Here is a 21,563-nt window from a genome sequence, read left to right as displayed (position 1 = left end):
TACCGGTATATCCATGTTAATGTATCTTGGGGATCTAATTTTTAGGGGCATGTAATGTTTGTTAGGTCAGTGTTTCTAAATAGATTGCTCTCTGCTTCAGAATGTGAAGTACATAGTTCTAAATGGTGTAAATTCCCCTGTACGCATGTCCCTGTTTTGGATTCCTCAACAATGTTTTTTTTTTCTTTGATCAAGATTTCTCTGACTAGGACAGGATCCTGCATTTTCTCCAAACAGTGGAGACTATCTTCATAGTTATGTCACTATCCTACCCAGTTAATTTCTTCTTCCAAGTTCCTCCTGTTCATACAATCTTTATTTGAGTAGGAGTCACTGCCAATTCCTTGGTTATCCTTGGATCATTATTTTTGGTGTTTAAAATAATTACAAACTCTTCTGTGCAATTAAGTCTATACATAACTAGCTGTTGCATTGGACTTTTTTCTCTTTTGAAAATAAAATATCTGTTTGACAGTTTGGGGAAATAGTTAAAAATTGCTATGTGTTTCATTGGTCTGGGAATATTTTTTCTGAACATTCGCATCCTGCTTTCCGAACCCCTGTCTCTCGCAATGACAGCTGAATTATGATATCCTTTTGTTCTTGATCCCATTTTTACTGTACTAAGTTTGGGCTTATCTTTCAATTTAAAATAAAATGTAAAAGTGGTATATAATTCTCATTGTTAATGCACTAGATGTATTTAACACCTCATTTCATTTTCGTGACAGGCAGCAGAAGAACTCAGGATGAGTAAAAACAATAATTTTGACATTCAAAGTCCACGTAAGTAAGGTTTTTATTAAACAGCTTTAGAAATCTTTAATCTGCATATATAATACCAATTATAACTTGCTTTACGTGGGCTCAAACAACAGGTGGATTTTCAGTAATCAAGTGGTGTTGGAACCACTTGTCTTAGAGAAGGCAAAAAATAACTTGTAAACTTCTGTGGATTTGTTTGCTGTAGTTGAAATATTTAAAAAATAGTCTTTTCTGCACACATTTTAAGAAGGTAACTTTGGGAATTCAGCTGCCAAATCGCACACAGCTCTGTTTGAGATGTATTATTCAAGACTTTCTGAGGCTGAAGCAGTACCTTTCTTTTCATCAGTACTATGACTGTTCTTGATGTTAGGACTTTGAAAATGTATCTTATATATCTATTGAGAATTGACAGGAAAATATTAATGTCTGTGGAAGTATGTTAGTGGGCTAGGAACTGCAGAAATGGGGAAATCCTCAAGGTTTTAGTTGACTCCAGTGTTGTCTCAAATTCCTTGAATGTTTTGAAACTAGCATATGTTTTAAAAGCACTGGTAGCATATGACTTGATACAGTCAGGATACCATTCATAACCTTTCTGAAAAGCATATCACATAGGTATACAAAGAAACAGTTAAGCTGCTTCTTTGGATTCTAATATGGTCATGTCTTTATGTACAATACTAAAACCAATTAGATAACCTGTTTCACACACATCTGGACATTGCTGACCATTTGATAATTATCTTTGGGTGTTTTGGGAAGAACATTTCAGTTGGGAGCACAATTGGCTTGTGAATTTAGCTTGAGTGATAGCCCTCCGCTGAATTGGCAGGGAGGTGGAACTGGTGGAGTGTTTTCTTAGGAACTACAGAAGGAACAAATAGTACCTTTTTGTGTATTTACTAAGGAATTCAACAGTAAGGGGGGGAATCTACTTTCCTTTTATCTAGTAATCTACTTCAAGAGGCATGTGATTAAAAGAGATGGAAGTTACTGCTCTACAGCTGATCCATAGTAATTCCAGTACATTCACTGTGGTTATAAACATGATTCTATATTTTTAGTCTGTGTTCTCTGTGGACGGACAGATGACTGCCCTGAAAAGTATGGAGAAAAAAGGACTTATGTGGAATACAATCTCACTGTTCATTATTACTGTTTGGTAAGTATGTGGTATTGATCTTGAAGTTTGTCTGTTTTAACTGGGGCGGGGGGGGGGAGGGAATGTAAGCGCAACAAGTATTAAATAATAATAACCTGTCCAAACTGTTGTAACAGTTTTGTTGTTGTAAAGCTTGAACTGTCAACTTTAACTTGTAGCCTTGAAGGCTTGTACTTTTCAGGTGCAGCAGATAAAGTTAATAAATCCCAACAAGCCTTTATTCAAAGCTAAATTCTGTTCATGATCCATTTAAATTAATTACTTAGTTAATTGTCCCAACCTATCATAGCAATGAAGGTACATGTTTAAGAGAAGGGGAACAGATTGCACCTACGTACTCACTTCTGTACGAGAAGTGTAGTTTCAAAATTTGGAATGTGAAAATTCCACCCATTGTGGAAAAAGTAGAGAAGAGTTTTCTTTTTTCTTGTTTCTAATTAGTTCTTGTTTGGCTTTAAGTTATTCTCTGACATTACATAGGACATTGTGAAACTTAAGAAATAGTCCTACTTTTCAGGTTTGTAATATGTACCCTACTAATCATATACAGCTATAGTATCACCAATAAAAGCTTATAAATTGAACAAAGCTATGGATATAAACTACAGTTGAGTATCTTTTGTTATCATACTTGTCATTTTCCAAGATTCATATTCTTGAAGGTATACTTAAACTACCTTTTCAAACTCTAAATTTTTGCAGCTCTTTAAAATGACTACTTTAAAAATGTTTTGTTTGTTTGTTAATAAATATAGTTTGAAATTTTTTCTCAACCAGTTCTTTAAAGATTGTGTTGATTGCAGATGGCTTAATAGGTTGGATATTGAAATCTTTAAAGACTAGGCAGAGTGGAGGTTTCCTGAAGTTATATAAAATTAGTTTTTTTTTTCTTAAATAAATTTTAAGCAGCTAGAAGGGAAATCTAGGTCAGTTTATGATAATTTTGTCTCGTACATAAGGCTATATGAAATGACAGAAAAAGTCCTTTCCTGATGGAAAAGAACATCCTGGAGAAGAACAGCTAGGAAAGGGCACGCTTGCAACACTGAGCCTTATGATTTATAAGGTATTTTACTGTGGTGAGCTTCCTGTAGTCATCTTTTAGGTTTTTGACCTTGCTTCTTTTTAAAAACAAACAAAACCCTGTGGTTTTATAGTGAATATTATATAAGAAAAGAGTTCTTCTATAAAGAAGCCAGTTGTTGGTGCAGTTTCATTTTTCTTTGCCAAATGTCTTTGCATTTGGAAAAAATACACCTTTAATTGGTATTGGTATAAAATTTTATACTTATTCAACTGAAATATTGATAAAACTCCATAGTTACAAAATAGTGCTGTGTTGAAACTATAACATGAGAACTATAAAATGAGATCATAAAGAATATAGGAGGCATCAAGTTGTGAAACTTAGTTATTTTAAGTTTGTGATGTAGCTGCCTTATGAAGACATTTAAATCTAAATTATCAAGCTTTTCTGACTTGCCTAGTTACTTGATTCTATTTTTATTTAATTCTACTCTAAAGTGAATTATTTTTTCCCCTTAGGTTGCACTTTAGTATAGATACTTCCTACTGTGCTTCATTATCTCCATGGCACAATTGTCATTCATATTAGCTAAACTAATTTAATTTTACTTTCTCTGTAGCTTTATATGCTGAAAGTAATTGTTTGACAATTATCTGAATAGTCCCTATACTTCAAAAAGGAAGGTAAAATACCCCATCCTGGGCTCTAGAGTATTACATAAGACTTTGATGTTATGAAATATTTGTTTTCATGTTACTGGTTATTGTTCCCTATTGTATCATATCAGACAAAAATATCTATATGTTTTGGATCATTTTTTAATCATTAAATGTTTGCACACAAGCTTTGTTAGACTAAACTCTCTTACTTGACAAACGCAGTGTAGGTAATTTTAAATCTTTATGTAGCTGAATGTTTTAAAATACTTCATTTGTTTTCATAGTTGATGTCAAGTGGCATTTGGCAGAGAGGGGAAGAAGATGAAGGTGTAGATGGATTCTTAATCACAGATATTAGAAAAGAAGTAAATAGAGCTGCAAAACTGGTAAGAAAGAATCCTTTGATATTTGCAAAGGAAAAAAGTAACTTTTAAGTACACTTGGTATTGCTTGTGGGATTTGTTTTCTTCACTGGGTAGTGTGCTGAGCCCATTCAAGCATCTAAATTTTACATTTAAGTAGCAAGTATACTGGATTTGTGGAAGCCATAAGGGACAATAAAACCTGCAGAATTTTGCTAATACTTTTATTTCCTGGGTGTGTTGCAGGTAAATGAGTAAGAGCAAATTACACATGCGTAATACCTCATGACATTATGCTGAGCCTCAAGCTGAGATTATAAATAGGTACTGGTAAAATAACTTGTATTTTGGCTTTCGTGTGACAAGTCAACATGCATATAAGACAATACAAAATCAAAGTCTGTGAAACGACTATGTATCTTTACTCTTTGAAATAGAGCTAAAACACAAGTTTTGTCACAGTTACAACCCATTGGCCGATACTCTTTCTTACACATTTTATAATATTCTTCTAATTTTTCTATTGGTTTAATTCCTGTAATTTTACTTGGACTTTAGATGTTAATGTTCTATTATTTCTAAAACAAATTATTCCTAGAAATGTAATATCTGTAAGAAAAAGGGTGCTTCAATTGGATGTGTATTTCCCAAATGCAAACGAAGTTACCATTTTCCTTGTGGGATACAAAAGGAATGTATTTTTCAATTCATGGAAGACTTCAGGTAAGTTCTGGGGTTTTGTTGCTTTTTCATTTTCAGTTCATTATTATTCAATTCATTATCATATTCAATTCATTATATAGGCAGTGATTTGGTTTTGCATGGGTTCTTATTGGATAGGCTGTTAATTATAAATGACATCCAGGTTATCTAAGAAAAAATATCTTATTTATGGAAAACATGAAGGCCAAGCAGTTATATTGCATACCTAGTACCTATAAACTAAATTATCAACATTTGATGTTTTCTACAAGTAGTTAAACGGTTTATAAAATTAAGCATTATATCCTAAACTCTGAAATAAACTGCCAAATGGTTGGGGTTTGTTTTTTTTGTTTGTCTACCTTCTGTGCCTTTATTGAAATGGCAGTGGTTTGGCTGCCTACCTCTCTCAGCGGTCACAACATACTGTATGCCATTCCATCATTTTTCAAAGCACAAGACTTCTAGGTCTGCTTATTAGAGATGGACTGCAGGAGAAACGGCTTTCATATCAAAGGTCTAAAAAAAATTTATTTTCTTTTACTGTCGTCTGTCCGGCATCTTGGCTATAGTCAAAATACTCTTGAGTGCATTTGATAACGGCTTTATTCTGCTTACTGTAAGCTGAGTTTGTAGGGTGGGTGGATTGAAGTCTGGCAGGCATTTTAACTTCTTATGTAAACTACTTGTATTAAGTTAAGCACATGTAAAAATAATGTGTTTTCAGAAAGGTTTCTTATGAAAATGTGCTAAATTATAAACTTTATCACACTAACCAGACTCTGCAGAATCAATATGCAAACTCAAAATTGCTCCTTTTAACATCATGGTAACATTGAAATATAGGAAGAACTTCAGGTTCGAAGGACAGGAGACGCATTATTTGCACCAAAAGAAGTTTTGAGAGAAAAGGGATCTACGATGCTCTGTAAATTACAGACATCAATTGGCAACATGCTTCTTTCTTTCTGTTCTATTGACTTGCTTTGTTAGATATGTAACTTGTTTATGTGTATTGTGGTTTAACCGTGATGGGCGGCAGAGCACCACACAGCTGCTTGCTTACTACCCCCAGTGGGATGAGGAAAGAATCAGGAGGGTAAAAGTGAGAAAACTTGTTGAGATAAAGACAGTTTTAATAGGTAAAGCAAAAGCCATGCATGCAGGCAAAGCAAAACAAGAAATTCATTCACTACTCTCCATCGGCAAGCAAGCGTTCAGCCATCTCCAGGAAAGCAGGGCTCCATCATGTGTAACAGTTACTTGGGAAGACAAATGCTCTAACTCTGAATGTCTCCCCTCAGTTTTATTGCTGAGCTTGACATAATGGTATGGAATATCATACTTTGGCCCATTGGGGTCAACTGTCCCAGCTGTGTCCCTTTCCAACTTCTTGTACGCTCCCAGCCTACTCACTGGTTGGGTGGTGTGAGAAACAGAAAAGGCTTTGACTCTGTGTGGGCACTGTTCAGCAATAACTAAAACATCCTTGTGTTGTTAACACTGTTTTTATCACAAATCCAAAATGTAGCACCATGCAAGATACTATGAAGAAAACTAACTCTATCCCAGACAAAACCGGTATGCATCTGCCTTTTTAGCTTGTTGCACAGCATTTATTAATGAAAACCAGATGAAACAGGGAATTCATTTTGTTACCTTCAAATTTTATGAGGAAGGTTCTTAAAATGTTTTGTTAAGGGAACCTTAAATTATTATTTTTAGATCTTACTGTTGGGAACATAAACCAGTCCAAAAGTTTCCAGATAAAGAATCTAGAGGAACTTCACAGTGTACAATATGCCTGGATTTGGTTGAACAGCTTCCAGTGTACACTGTATTGAAAAGTCCTTGCTGTAAAAATGCTTGGTTTCATCGAGAATGCTTGCAGGTAACATGGATTCTCCATTTCTTTTCTCTTTGCGTCCACAGAGATCACATTTCTGTTGTTTAAAAATAATGGAACAGTTGCTTAAAACTGTGTAGAATTACTTAGGCAGTAATGTAGGTAGTAGGTATGGAAATAAACTAGGTTTGAAGGACAATGCTAAAGTTATGTTTTGGAGACTAGTGTCTTACAAGAAGGATTTTTTTTTTTTAATGCTATTAATTCTCCCCCTGCCCTCCATATTTCTGCATGTGTGATACACTTTATGCCTTTAGTTATTTTTCATAACTGAAGTCCAGCCTAGATAGTTGCCTCCTTGCAAGTCACGTGAGGAATCTAAATGCTAAAAAGGTTATTTATCCATCATCAGTTCTTTTGCCTAAGTCCAGAGCTGCAAAAAGTTATAAGGTTCTTTTTGTAAACTCATTCTAGATCTGGAGAGGTTGGCTGAAAGGGATTGTACTTTTGTTTATGAAGCTGATTGTAGCACGTGAGCTCTTGTACTTTAAAGGAACATGCTCACCATTTGCTTCAATGTCAAGTGACATCATGATTGATGTCAGCTTTAACATGCATGTCAGGACAGTATCCATGAATGTAACGGTTATAGATATTATGGCATTTATTGGCATCCTAAGGATGGTAGTAATTCAATAATTGGTTTGGTTTTTTGTTGTGTTTTTTTTTTTCTTGACACAGTATCAAGCTTTGAGTGCTGGGATATTTTTCTTTAGGTGCACAGTATGCAATAACAAGGACAAATTTCAGAAAGAAATGTTGAGAATGGGCATACACATTCCAGAAAAGTAAGCAATTTTTAAAATAATCACTCCTCTGTAAAAACTTCTGACAGGGTGTTAAAACCATTTTTCATTTATTCTGTAGAACAGCATCTTTTAATATGTGAAACCGCAGTTCTACCTTCAATAGTAGAATTGTTTGGTTTGGTAAGTAGTAGCCTGTTTTCTTTTAGTTATGCATAAAAATTGTCAAAGGCCAAATGAGTTTTCTCAAACACAAAGCAAGCTCTGAAAAGTCATTTTTAATGCCATGATTCAACCAGGAACCTATTTAAAAGATCAAAACACTTCTTAATTACAATAATTTTGCATTAATGTAGAGGTTGCTGAAAGTGTATTTTCTGTGCCCAAGTTTTAAAATTACCTGAATTTCTGTCCAGACAGTATTATAATTGACTGATTATGAGGCCATACAGCTTTCATCTTCTCCCAAGGGACTACTAAGGAGATGTATAGTATAACAGCTGCTTCTAAAATTCTGTGCTCTGTTTTGTAAGTCTCTACCGTTTGGGGCTCAAAATAACACAGACGGGGATCAGAATGATGTTTCTTTGTTAGAAGAAGTATTATTCTTTAACAACTATTAGTCTCTTCAGAGACTACCATTAATTCCCTCTGGAGACAGAAGCTCAAGATTTTGGAGAGGAGGAAGAGTCAAAATACTTTGCTGTACTGGCCTGGAAAAATACTGAGTTACTTTTCATGAGACCATTTTCAGTCGTAACTTCAAGCAGACTGCCAAAACAAATATCCATGTCTGCCGTGAGAAAGTGGAATAATGTGAAACAGAGCAAGCATGCACTGAGGTCATGCGAAAAATAAGTACTTTAATCAAAGTAACTGTACACAAGAAAAAGCTTGTGTATTTTGTAGTATTTTTTTTGTTCCTAGACCTTTTTTCTTCCCCCCTCTCAGTTGCCTAGCTGCTGCATAGAACATTACACGATTGAAATATCTTCATGTGGTTATTACATACATCTTTTTCCAAAGACAGAGTAACACATTTAAATAATCAGAAATACAGCTGTAATAACAGATCTTTTGCCTTTTTTATAGGGATGCATCTTGGGAACTTGAAGAGAATGCATATCAAGACCTACTGCAATGTTATCAACACTGTGACGTTAAAAGATGTCTCTGCAAGAAAGGAAGAGACTATAATGAACCTGATAGGTATGACACTTTTGCAGGAAGATATAACCTAGAATGGAATAGTTATTTGTTGGGTTTTTTAAATTTAAATGCTTTAATACTTTTCAGCATCAGGTTTTAATGTCAAGCCAACACACCATGTCCAAATAAAATGTTTGTTTTACTCCCTTTAATCATATTTCAATACTAATTTTCTCTAATTTAATTAGGTTATAAAAGCCAAGAGAATTAAACCAATTGATTATCAGTTATCTTGTCCTTGTTCTTATTTGATACAGAGCTGAAGTAGAGTTTGTACATCCATAGGATGTGTCTGAACTAGGATTGTGTATCTTTCATTCAAAGCTTAATTAAACAATTCCATATTTGTTAGAATACTTAATACCTTTACAAGAAATTCATTAAAGTACTAGACTTAGCTGAAAATCAGCTAGCTGTGTAAAATCAATTAATGTCAGTCACGTTCCATTGTATGTTGAAGCAAAATTGAACTCTAGACAAAAACCTAACAGACAGTTAAACACTGTCATTAGTGAAGAGTCTTATTCAGAATGTGTAAGGATAATCAGATATACTCCTTTAAAAAACTTACCATTTGGAAAAGCTGAATGGTGGATACCCATAAAATACAGAGGATGTTACTAGTTAGCAACATGAGGAGAAAATATTGGCTGCAAGCTATTGACTTCAAGGCATGGGAGCACACTAACTCATAGCCTCTTTCAATACAAGGTGCTGGAATATGGGTAGCTTTTTTCTTGTTGTAGCCAGGAATTGTGAGTACAACTTGTCTGAAGCAAGTTCCCCGTGATTATATACAGCCCTACCAGATTCATAAAATTATGCTTTGTTAGTTTAGTATCTGGACTACACTTAGTGTTGAATATTTGTTGTTTTAACTAGCCTCATTCTTCTGTCTAATTCTAAATACATAAGTTTTTAATTTTAGTAAATGGGAAATAAAGCGTTGTCAGTGTTGTGGTTCCCGTGGAACTCATTTGGCCTGTTCGTCTATGAAGTCATGGGAGCAAAACTGGGAATGCATGGAATGCAGAAGTATCTTTGCAAAATCAGGTAAGGTTATGAATGTGACAATGACTTATTAAAATGATAAATTTTAATACATAGTATTATATAGCTAGCAAATTCACTAAATTAATGTAATTTTATCATACAGGGAACTATAGCAAACAGAAAAAGCGTTCTTTGGCTACTTCTGAAAAGACAGATGAAACAACTTGTTTACTGGAAGAGCCATCTTCAAAGTGCCCTCGGCAGTCACCTGGATCTCAACGCAGTTTTCTCCAGTGTGTAATTTTCTGTTTTCAAGCAGAAACTGATTATAGCATAAAATAGCATTTAAACATGAGGAGGTGATGGCTTATTCTGTAGCAGAAACCTCTTAAACTAAATTGCAAATTGAATAAAATTGGAGTAAAGTTTAGTGATTGAAATTTCCTGAGTAGTCTATGAACTCTGTAAATTTGCTATAGTTGTTCGCATTCAGTGGCACATAAACCAATTTCTAGTTTGAAATTGGATCCTTATAAAAGGAATCTTAACAATTTATGGAGTTAACTTTGAATGTACAAATGGCAAAACATAAAGCTAAGACTGCTTATCATTTTTTTCCATGTTAATAGTGTGCTAGAAATCTAGCTTAGAGATGTTTATATAAATAATGTTTTCTTCTGTTGTAATAAAAACTTTTCAAGTGTGTAGAAATCAATATTTTTTGGTTTTACTTATTGTAATCAGTTGAGACTTCCATCTCGTATGGGATGCAAGTAAAACCTGATCCTAAAACCACCACATACTAAAATACTGAATTATTAATTTTAAAATTGTAGTTCAGGCACTGATGGACTTCATGTGAATGAACATACAAATGCGATTCAGTACTGAAATAGGGGGAAATTATATTGTTACCTTCAAATAAGAAGTGTTTATGCATTCTTCAATTGTATCTCTTCTTAAAATACTGTTTTGTCTTATAGATCACCAAAGATAATGTGCCAGAACAACTTGTCATCTTGCTCACACCTAGAACTTCCAGCATCCACCAGAGTGACGATGTCCTTATCTCCACTGATGTCAAACAGGAACTGGACCCTGAGGAAAAAGTATTTTCTTCTATTTTTCTTGTGTTGAAGAGTAATCTAGCGCATGGCTTTATACCATATTTCCTGCAGAACATGGTGTGTGTATATATAGTCACTGGAAAAATAGAATGAGTACACTGAAGAGCTGATGCCATAACTGGATAAAGGCTTCTGCTCTTTCTGAATGCTAGAGGGGGATGAGGAGAAAAGAACGGTACCTACTGAGAATTTTTAGGTTAGGTAGTGAGGAGATCAAAACACAGAAATGCGTATTTGTCCTTACGGAAGCATGGCTAGCCCTTCTTTAGAAAAGGAGGCATAGAAAGAATCCTAATTGCTTCCTTCAAATTAGACATGTCCTGAATTTTCCATGTTTTTACATGTGTACCATTGGAATAGCTTGTGATTATGCTAAAATCAGTGGTAAAGTAACATGTATTGATATAGAATATGCAGTTTGAGGATACAAAATTCTTTTACTTATTGTGAGTACTGAATTTATTCATTCTACTTGTAATATGTGCTGAAAATTCTGATGAGGGAATTAGTTCCTTCTAGTCGGTAGGGTATTTGAAATAGTTTTGGTTGCAAGTTAGAAAAGAAAGAAGGGGGTTTGTTTAGACTGGTGTCTTATTTTTTTAAATGAGAACTGAAACATTTCTCCTTACTCAAATGTATTTTTGATTATAGTGACAAAGATTAAATATTAGTGAATAGTTGACAGTGTATTCTAATTTGGTTAACACAAACACGGTAAGCTTTTCAATTTCTCACTTATTTCACATAGCTCAAATGTAGAATGATGGTGTGAGAGTTGCTTGGCACTATGTTGGTGTAAGTGAATTAAGAAAATAACTATTCATTTTATGCCAAGGTAATTTCCACCTCCTTTTTTAGTACTTTATTTTTCTAGTAAATTTTAAAGAGGGACTTTAAAATTTGCCACTACAGAGTTAAAATCTGAAGAATCTATTCTTCACCAAATATTTTACTGATATAATTTAGACAATACCTAAACATATCAAAGTGATTGAAGAGGTCTTTTTCTTAATGGATTTTAGGATGTTCCCTGCATAACTGTTGCTAATTCTGAATCATAGATTTTGTCTGAATTTTACAATTTTCTTGTAGGCACTTAAGAAAGCAAAGAAGGGAAGTTTCTAATATACTGAAGGAGTTAAAACTACAGGTTAATACAAAAACTACAAGGCTTAACATCAATGCAGAAAATATCTGGAATAGTGCTTTAAAAGGATTTAGACAGCGCAACTTCAGTCCTACAAACACCATTGAAATAAAGTTCACAAACTGCAAAAATAGATCAAAGACAGATACTTCTGCTGCATCAAAACACCGTTTCTTCCAATTATTAATGATTCACCTTCAGAATTCATCATTGTTTGAGGGCTCTTCTGCAAAGAACTTGTCCCTTGATTTTCAAGGTAATTAAATGCTTTGTTCAAAAATACATGAACTATGTAACCTGAAAGTTTTTTAAATCTTCATCCAGTATGATTGTCAGTTCCCAATTATAGTACTGATGGATAGAAATTGTTTTTTAATTTTTTTTGCTTTTCAATTCTAAAGAACGGTGGGGTGCAGATTTGTAATAACAAAACCCCAATTGGTTTAGTTGGTAAAGACCAAGGAAAAAATACCACATATAATTAGACTTGGAACTTTTTAATTAATATATTTATTCTCTACAAGTGAATTTCTTCCTGACTCACTTTCTCTGTTACTTCTTTTCCTTTCGTCAAATTTCTAGAGCATTGTCTCTGATAGCATGCTCCCTACAGACCCAAAGTTAGCTTCTTTGAGTTCTTACGCTTAAGAATTAAATGTGCATTGGGTACAAAATGGAAGAGGAAGTTACATCTCCCCCCAAACCTTGATAATGGCTGAACAGTTGGGGTAAAAGAATATGGTACTCCTATGTAAAAGATACTGGTCTTACTGTTTCAACTAGCAGGAGATGGCAAACCTCATTTGTTACATCTCCTAAAGTAGGAAGGAATTGCATTATGAGATTTCTCTATTAAAAAAATTGAGGTTCACAAATTATTCTTATGCATATATAGTAAATATATTTTTTTCATTTGCAGCTGTAAAAGAAAATCTTTATTTTGAAGCTGGTAAAATGATTGCAGTTTCTCTGGTTCACGGTGGCCCATCTCCTGGTTTCTTTTCCAAAACACTGTTCAATTGTCTTGTCTATGGTCCGGAGAATGTGAAGCCAGCTTTGGAAGATGTTGCTGATGTTGATGTAGCACAAACAATAAAAATGGTAAGTAAAACTAAAGTTATTGGCAGATTCTTCTTCAAGACTATATTTGGAGAAAGCAGAGCTTGTTGAATATAACTTTAGTTCAAGTTAAAAAGCCTATTTTTAATATATACACACACACATTTATACATGTAGTAAACAAATTCCTAACTTTATCTTCTGTTACAGATAAAATATGCAAACAATCTGTCTAGCCTACAGTCTACAATACATGATTGTTACGAATTCCTTGCTGCTGCTGGATGTTTAAGACCTATAACAGCTTTGTGTGATAAGAATATGCTGGTGAATGACATATTGATCCATCATGTAATCAAGAGAATTATTTCACCCTTAGAAAGGTTTGTTTTGAGTTCCTGAATTTTTTCTTCACTGAAATACTAAATAGTATGTTGCTAAAATTAACTTTCACATGTTCTTACTTATTCTCCATTTAAAACAATGAAATGTACTGTAACTTCCAGTGGATTAAGTAGCAACTGTTAACTAGTTAGTTAAACTGAAAGTCTGAAATTATTTCTCTATATAGGTGTTCTGTTTCACTTCACCTAGGTCACATTCCTTTTTCAGCCTTATGAAGAGGGCAGATTCACACTTGTAAACTATGGCATGACGAAGACCTTTGCACTACAAAATTTCTCTAACTTATGTTCATTTTTAATTCAGAATTGCTTAGATTTAGAATCTTTAAATTTTAGAATTTGTTAAACATGTTTGGAATATAAATGAGTTAAATGAGATTTAACTTAAATGATTGGGTAGTCTATGTGTGCCATTAGGAGGCGATAATGTGCACAAGTGTAATTTGCCCTACTTAGAATGCAGTGGTGTTTCCCTGAGGTAGTGATGACTTCAAATACCTGAGAAAGTTTCAGCCATTGACTATTTTTTGATTGGTCTCTGACCTTATTTCCAACTTGCATTCTTCATCTGCTCAGTAAAAAGGCATTGGATGCTAATTTTTCCAACAAGTATAGTTGGCTTTATGCTTAACACATTTATGGTGTTATCGTTGACAAATTTGAATCAACTGAATCTCCAGGACCTATGAGGAACTGATTTTCAATGTGAGGACTTTAACAAAGTTGAGAGTAATTAGTCTTTCAGTCAAGGCCCTCTGTGGCATATTTGACCAATCTGTATCATATTCTAAAATGAGCCAGTTAAAAAGTGAAAGGTAATAAGTAGCCTGTTTGTTATGGGGAAAATGTGGTTTCGTGCATTTTTGGAGATGTGCTTAAAATTTGCAAAAGTGATAGAGCAAGAATTTGCTTGTCGATATTAAGGACTGAGTAAGTAGTTAGTCACTTCAGCTGTTCGGTCACCCTCATAGTAAAAAGTGTTTCCTGATGTTTGGACGGAACCTCCTGTATTTCCGTTTGTGCCTATAGCCTGTCGTCCTGTCACTGGGCACTGCTGAAGAAAGCCTGGTTCTGGCATCTTTGCACACTCCCTTCAGATACTTCTACACATTCAGATTACACCAGAGCCTTTTCTTCTCCAGGCTGAACAGTCCCAGCCCTCTCAGCCTTTCCTCATAGGGTTATGTTGCAGTCCCTTAATCATCCTAGTGGCCCTCTGCTGGGCTCTCTCCAGTATGTCCATATCTTGTACTGGGGAGCCCGTAGCTGTACACAGCACTCCAAGTGGGGCTTTACCAGTGCTGAGCAGAGGGAAAAGATCATGTCCCTTGACCTGCTAGCATCATGACTCCTAATGCAGCCCAGGATACTGTTTATCTGCATTTGCCACAGGGAGAAATAACAGCATGTAAACACTGTCAGACTGCAGAAGCCAAGTGAAGACTCTCTCAAGACACTTCATTTTTGCCTAGGGACAGGGAACTTAAACTGTGTTTTCAAAAGGGATATTTCTGAGAAAGAAATTCAGTATGTTCGTACATAAAAGTAAACCATGCTTATAGAGTCAAGTACCAGGAAATAAAGTTAACTTCTGATATCGCTGTTATTTCTTTCATGTCCCCAAAAAGCTCCACAGGAACACTTAGATTGTTAAAATGAGATTAAAATAAAATGTGACTACTATGTACACCTTATTGACAAGATTTGGACACTGCAGATGGGGAAACCTTATAATGTCCAGTCTTGCAGCTTTATAAAATGCAGAGTACAATTAGTTACCTACTGGCTTTCTGATGCATGCTTGCTTTTTTCCCCCTCCCCTCCTAGTTTTAGGCAAGGTTTGAAAACTCTTGGTGTGCTAGAAAAAATGCAAATGCATCCAGACGCATTCTCTAGTATATTGTGCCACAAGCCTGAAAGACTTTCAGCAGAAATTCTTTGTGATCTCTTTACAATCCATTCTTCATCAGCTGTAAATAAAGTTGAAGGTGCTGATTTTTGGATGGGTTATTTGCAAGATGTGGAAAGTAAGTAACTATTTTTCTTTTCCCCTCCTTCCCTGTCCAGGGTAGTTAGATGCTGGTATACATACAGGGTTTGGTTTTTAGCGTTCAGTGGGGTAAATAAATGAAGGGTTTGAGGTCACCATCAGTTCGTAATTGTTTGTTCTTCCCTCTCTTGCTCACTAATTATAATTTCTGAAACTGTTACCCAGTTACAATCAAACTCTTCAGCTTTGCTGTGAATTTATTCTGATTAGATCATGTGTGCCTCAAAAAAGGTGGATAACACTGGTCTCTTCTTGCAGAAGTTTTTTTTTTTTCCTAGTCACTTAAGATTTTTCAGAACTAATCCAAGTATGTTTTTCTTGCTAAAATTCTTCTTATTTGGCCATACAACTGCATATTCATTCAGCATATTGATCTGGGGTTTCCTGATTTCAGGGGTTTTGGGGTTTTTTAAGGGCTCTAACACTTAACATGCAGGATAATGGTTTATGGGTAACAGGCAATGAATGATACAACTTAATCCTATTTTTTTTAGGTGGTGAGTCTGTAGTGACGTTGGAGGATATTCTGCTCTTCGTAACAGGCTCTTTTTCTATACCGCCCATTGGTTTTGATCCTGAACCTACTATTAAATTTTTGCATATAAGGTATCCAGTTGGAAACAAACTCCTTAATTGCTTAGAGCTCCCTATAACAGAGACATATGAGCAGTTTAAAGATAAAATGGAGTTCACCATCAGAAACAAACTAGGAGTCGAAAGAGAATAAGTATTTTTGCTACTAAACTTGATGTTGGAAACTTCAATTTTCTGCAGGAATATCTGCTTGCAAATTGCTACTGTATTTTTTGGACAGCATGCTTTTGGCCTTTTCCCACTTTTCCCCCAAAGATATGCTAAAAGTAGTAATCTTGTAAGATGGAAAACAATTTTTAAATGAAAAAAACATTTTATCTGTTGAATCATCTTCCTGTTTCAAGTTGGCTTTGAGAGTCAGCAAACTCTTGCAGAAGTACTTTAAACGTCTACTTTTGCTGTAGACGTGTATGAAATGTTACTGAACTCTGTAACATTCTAGCTATTTCCCACAGGTAAGTATGATTGTATTACATACTTGTGTAACTTATTTATCAAAGTCAGATCAGGTACATTTTGAAGATAACTGCTGTAGAGCTTTGTCTCAAGTAAAACTGTGATGCAGTTCTTCAGTTGTTCCATGTATGTTTTTTCAGTGTTTGTTTTTATATTGATTTATTTACATTCTGATGATTCATACAAACCTATGAAAGTTAAGAAACTTGGAGTTTTAAGGTCATTGTGGTTAGTGCATTAAAATATAATTAAGGTCTGGAAAAAAAATAGGCAAAATAACAAGGCGCAAGAACAAAATCTGGTTGAACTTGAGTTTCTGTTGTTAAACAAAATCTTTGACATTTGCACATTTCTGCATTCTACTGTTATACATTAGCTTTTTTTATTATACATATAGCCAAAATAGTAAAAACTAGAAGTAACTCTTGAATACGCAAAAATAAGTGGTCTTTCAAAACGAAATACAGGAGTTGGACTTAATGTTGTTGAGTATGAAAGTATAAGAATTTGTTGCTTATTAGAACATGCTACTTTGTCTTCCATGGAAGTCAGTATTTTCATAGGAATGTGCACTAAAGCTATTTTTTATACTATAGGCACTCTACCATCAAGCTTGTCAGTGCCTGACACTTTTCTAGTTTTTAGTCTGAACTTTTCCTGTTTAATTTAGGTGCATTCTGAGCAACATCAACCGTATAAAATATATTTCAACTCTGCAGTATTTGTATAAATGCCATTAAGCCATAAAAGATAGTGACATTCCTATACAGTAACACTTTAATGTTACTAATACTAAAACTATGAAACTAAAAGGACATTTAAGTACAGTTTTTTAAAATATAATATGCAGGTGTCTCTCTTGAAATGACTTATTTCCCTGCTGTCAGTTTGACCACCTATGCTATGCTATATCCCAAACATAAGTTGTGTTACAGTTGTATATAGATAGTTCTATGTTGGTATATATCTATATATATCCACATTCTTCAAAATACTGAAAAGAAATCATACACTTTTTTATTAATATAGCTTGTTTTTTAATTCAAAATACATGCAGGATTGCTTTACTTTTGAATGCCTTGGCAAGAGTACATCCACAGTAAATTGTAAATGGATAGGTGCTTCTAAAAAAAATAATCCAAACTAATCTGGTTTCAGGTTCTGGTTTATGGTTCATTGCAAGTACTCCTCTAATTAACAAATTGTATTATTAAATGCTAATTACATAGCAGTGTACTGCAACACAAGAACTATGGAAGTAGCAGTCAAGACTCAATATTTGAGCTATAAAGGGTTAAAGACGGAGACATGGATATTTAGATTACACAGTTCAGGTAACAATATGCAGATATTTTGAAATCTTTCTTAAACTGCTACAACCTCCTTCCTTTCTAGATCTTGGGAGAGATGCTAATCTTTTTATACGGACCTATGTCCATCACTGGGTAACAAAAGAGTGCATGCCACTTTTTTTTTTATTATTTCAAAGTCTCTAAGTAAATCATTGCAAGGCTTAGATCTGGTATTTATCACTACTTTCAAATAGCTTAAAACAATCTAATCTCATCAAAGTCCTGTCATTAGAAATTTAGATGGCTAGTGGTGTTTTTCTGATTCTGAGCCAAAATCATATTAAAGTCCCATTTAAAATAAATGTATGAGCTCTTGGAGAATGTAATTTGACTTGTTTATATACTAAGCATTTTCTCATTCTCTTCTTATTTTCTTCTCCAATAATATTCCCTGTTTGTCATCTTTGCATAATTTTTGAATGTCATACTGATAATAGCATCTTTATATTCTTAGCCTTCAGAATGGTTTGTTAACATTACAGGAAAGGGGGTTTGTTGCAAATTTATTTGCATAATAAGGATTCATGTTGTACGTTCTTACTTTTAAAATATATCAATGAGTCTCCTGCAGATAGAGTATTATACTTTAAAAATGAGTGGTGTACCCAGTGCAGTATTCCTTTTTCTTGCCTAGTTACAGAAGACATTTATCTCTAATATTATTATTCTGTATGGGAAGTACAGAACTTACAGAAGTAGCAAGCAGAGTGTGGATAACTGTAAAGGACAATTTGTGGACTTCTGGTACCTGCAGTGACAAGAATGGTTTAGAACTTGGAGCTAAACAAACTGCATTTTAAAACCTTCAATGGGGAAAAAAATAATAAGGTAATGTGAATATAAGGCTTCAAAAAGTATCTGAGGTAAAAATAGGGTTCATACCTTTTATTGCTTATTAGTTTTGAATTCAGCAGTTGATAGGTTTTATATAAAGGTAGAACTAACCTATTTGTCAGCAGTAAGAGAAATCTTAAGTTAATTCTAAAATTATCTGTTATACAAAGCTATATGAAAACATGGAAAATCCTCTAAGTCTTTAATACTGCTTGGAAAGATTTTTCTTACACAGAACTTGTTCCCATTTTCTAATACTGATGTGTACACATTCAGGCCAAATTGTCTTTCCTTTCTTGTCAGTTTGGTCAGCTCTATCTAGACATTCTAATATAGTCCTTGACATATCCAGGTTGTATTCCGAAATGCTTCCTCTCTTCTGCTCATTTTCAGCATTTTTTATGTAGATGAATCTTAAATTTACTGTAACTGTTCATTAAAATTCCATTGAGTAATCTGGCTTCCAATCCATCAAAACACAAAAAGGTCCCTCTTGTCAGGAAACTGTAAGAGCAGTTTCTGTAGCTATAATGACCATCAGGTTTTTAATTGCTATAGCAGGTCACTGTCACTAAAGTGCAATATTATTGGGTAGTTTTCATTTTACATAAACTTGAACTGAGGCACATCTGGAAATTAGGGAAGTTGCTTACTTTCAGTATTTCTGTAACACAAGGAGAATAATTGCATATACATTAGCTGTTGTGTATTAAATATATTTTTGTAGAAGTTATCTTCTATAAGATTTGTCAGATCCACAAGAGAATTATTGTTGTCCTCTTTGCATTTGGCCAAAGAACTTCACCCCACAGTTTCTGCATCAAACCCTAAGCTTCCATCTGCAATTAGCACATCAAATAAGCTATTTATTTTCTAGAGTGGTAATTTTCTAGTAAACGATAATAGATTAGTAGTAGTGGTTTCAGTATGGTCTCCTTATTAAAGCGCATGTAATTTAAAAAAAAAAACCTTGAATATTTTAGATCTACGTTTGAAAAACTAAGGGATAAGAAATGTGACTTGCTTTCACCCATGCAAAGGATGCTTACTAGAAAAAGCTGTTAGCATTTTAAAATAGTTTGAGTGAAATATAGTCAAAAGGAGAATGAATTAATACCAGTTTATACTCAAGGTCTAAATCGTCATGTGCTGCATCACTGACTTTTGTCATTAAGATGTTCAGTCTTGGGATTGGAAGACTTGAGGATTTTGAGAGGTATATTTAAAACACAAAGCAGAGTATTAGTCATTAATTCACGCTCACATTCTGCATGTGCATTTTGAAAGTAGTATAAAAAGTTCTCATTCAAATAGAAGGAAATGCAACTATGGAGGCTACATAATATGCTTTTAAAGTTTATCTTGATTCTGTATTATGGTAAAGCATTTTAAAGTTCAAGCTTTACATTTTTTTACTTAAGGGAATTGCTAGATGGATAAAAGAAAAATTGAAATGCAAAAACTTCTGAACTGTCAAATCATGTGTATACAGAAAATAATTGTCAAAATATTAGTTTGTTAAAAAAAAACAAACAACCACAATGCAACCCTCTGGTTTTGTATTGCATAAACAATGTTCTTTAAAAACTTATGGTAATTAGAATATTATGCAAGAAAGTATAATTTTGTAAATATTTTTAGCTCTAACTTGAACTGCAGGATCAGTGCCTGAAATGTTGCATCTTCAAGCAACATTATACTTGACAGGTGCAGCATCAGTGTTGAAATCAGTAATTGTGGGAAATAATTGTCATGTATATGTTCAAAGTGCAATAAAGGGTTAAATTTCTGTTGGAATAAATATGTAACTTTGTTCAGTGTTTTTATTTTGGTGATTTAGTGGGTTTTAGCTCTAGAAATGTCATCATTATTTTCTGTAGTTTCATTTGTGTACCTATATACACCTTTATATACATCCCTAGCATGTTTACTTGGATACCTTTGTATCCAAAACTGAGTTAGGGGGAGTGGGGCTCCTCGTAGAATCACAAAATAATTTGGGTTGAAAGGGACCTTTCAAGGTCATGTAGTCCAAGCCCCTTGCAATGAGCAGGGACATCTTCAACTAGGTCAGGTTGCTCAAAGCCCTGTCCAACCTGACCTTGAATGTTTCCAGGGATGGGGCATCTACCACTTCTCTGGGCAACCTGTGCCAGTGTTTTACCACCCTTTGTGAAAAATTTCTTCCTTTTATCTAGTCTAAATCTGCCATCTTTCAGTTTAAAACCGTTACCCCTTGTCCTACTGCAACAGTAGGCCCTACTAAAAAGTCTGTCCCCATCTTTGCTAGAAGCCCCCTTTAAGTACTGGAAGGCTGCAATAAGGTCTCCCCGGAGCCTTCCCTTCTCCAGGCTGAAAACCCCCAACTCTCTGAGACTGTTCTCATCGGAGAGGTGTTCCCTCCCTCTGATGCTTTTTGTGGCCTCCTCTCGACCCTCTCCAACAGGTCTGTGTCTTTCCTGTGCTGAGGGCTCTAGAGCTGGACCCAGGACTCTTCCCACTGTAGGATTTCTGTAAGGGCACAGCTCTACAGGCATAAAGAACCAGAGGAAGGCTGCATGTTGGTATATGCTGCCTGGGGCAGAGACGAGCAAACTTTTAAGTATTTTCCTTTTCAGTAACTTGGTGACTTTATTTGTAGCTAGGTGCCTCTTTTTGAAACACCAGTCCTTCTCATGTAGTTAATCTAAGCACCCCAGAGCTGCATTTAAGCAGCATTTAAGTATTTTCTAGGTTGCATTTAAGCTGTTTTCTAGTGAGTGTTTCAGTTACTTCTTGAGTAGAGCAAAAATTGTTCATGCGCCTTCTTGCTTGGAGAAACAAAAAAGGGAGGAGCACCACCCTGTTTCTGAAAGATCTCAACCTGTTCTTTTGTTCTCAGCAGAGGAAAAGCACAAGCCCAAATTTTAAATCGTAAGATGCAGTTTCTTAATTACAGCTCAGGAAGGGGGGCGGGATCTAGGGCTCCCGCGAGCTGCCTCCGGCGGGTGGCAGAGGCCCGCTGGG

General features: G+C 34.7%; 1 protein-coding gene across 1 annotated transcript; it reads left to right on the top strand.

Moving 5' to 3' along the window:
- Nucleotides 1–748: 748 nt before the first annotated feature.
- G2E3 (G2/M-phase specific E3 ubiquitin protein ligase) lies at nt 749–16,221 on the top strand. Its single transcript, XM_010292504.1, has 15 exons — nt 749–786; nt 1,833–1,930; nt 3,901–4,002; nt 4,577–4,701; nt 6,406–6,571; nt 7,268–7,374; nt 8,425–8,541; nt 9,470–9,589; nt 9,696–9,827; nt 10,518–10,643; nt 11,754–12,064; nt 12,728–12,909; nt 13,078–13,250; nt 15,099–15,298; nt 15,816–16,221. Exons 1-15 carry the CDS (start codon nt 750–752, stop codon nt 16,046–16,048), a joined length of 2,229 nt encoding a protein of 742 aa, XP_010290806.1. The 5' UTR covers nt 749; the 3' UTR covers nt 16,049–16,221.
- The last annotated feature ends 5,342 nt before the right edge of the window (nt 16,222–21,563 follow it).

This window comes from Phaethon lepturus, unplaced genomic scaffold, assembly GCF_000687285.1.
Source record: "Phaethon lepturus isolate BGI_N335 unplaced genomic scaffold, ASM68728v1 scaffold19840, whole genome shotgun sequence".
NCBI classification, from domain to species: domain Eukaryota; kingdom Metazoa; phylum Chordata; class Aves; order Phaethontiformes; family Phaethontidae; genus Phaethon; species Phaethon lepturus.
This window is presented reverse-complemented; position numbering and strand designations above follow the sequence as displayed.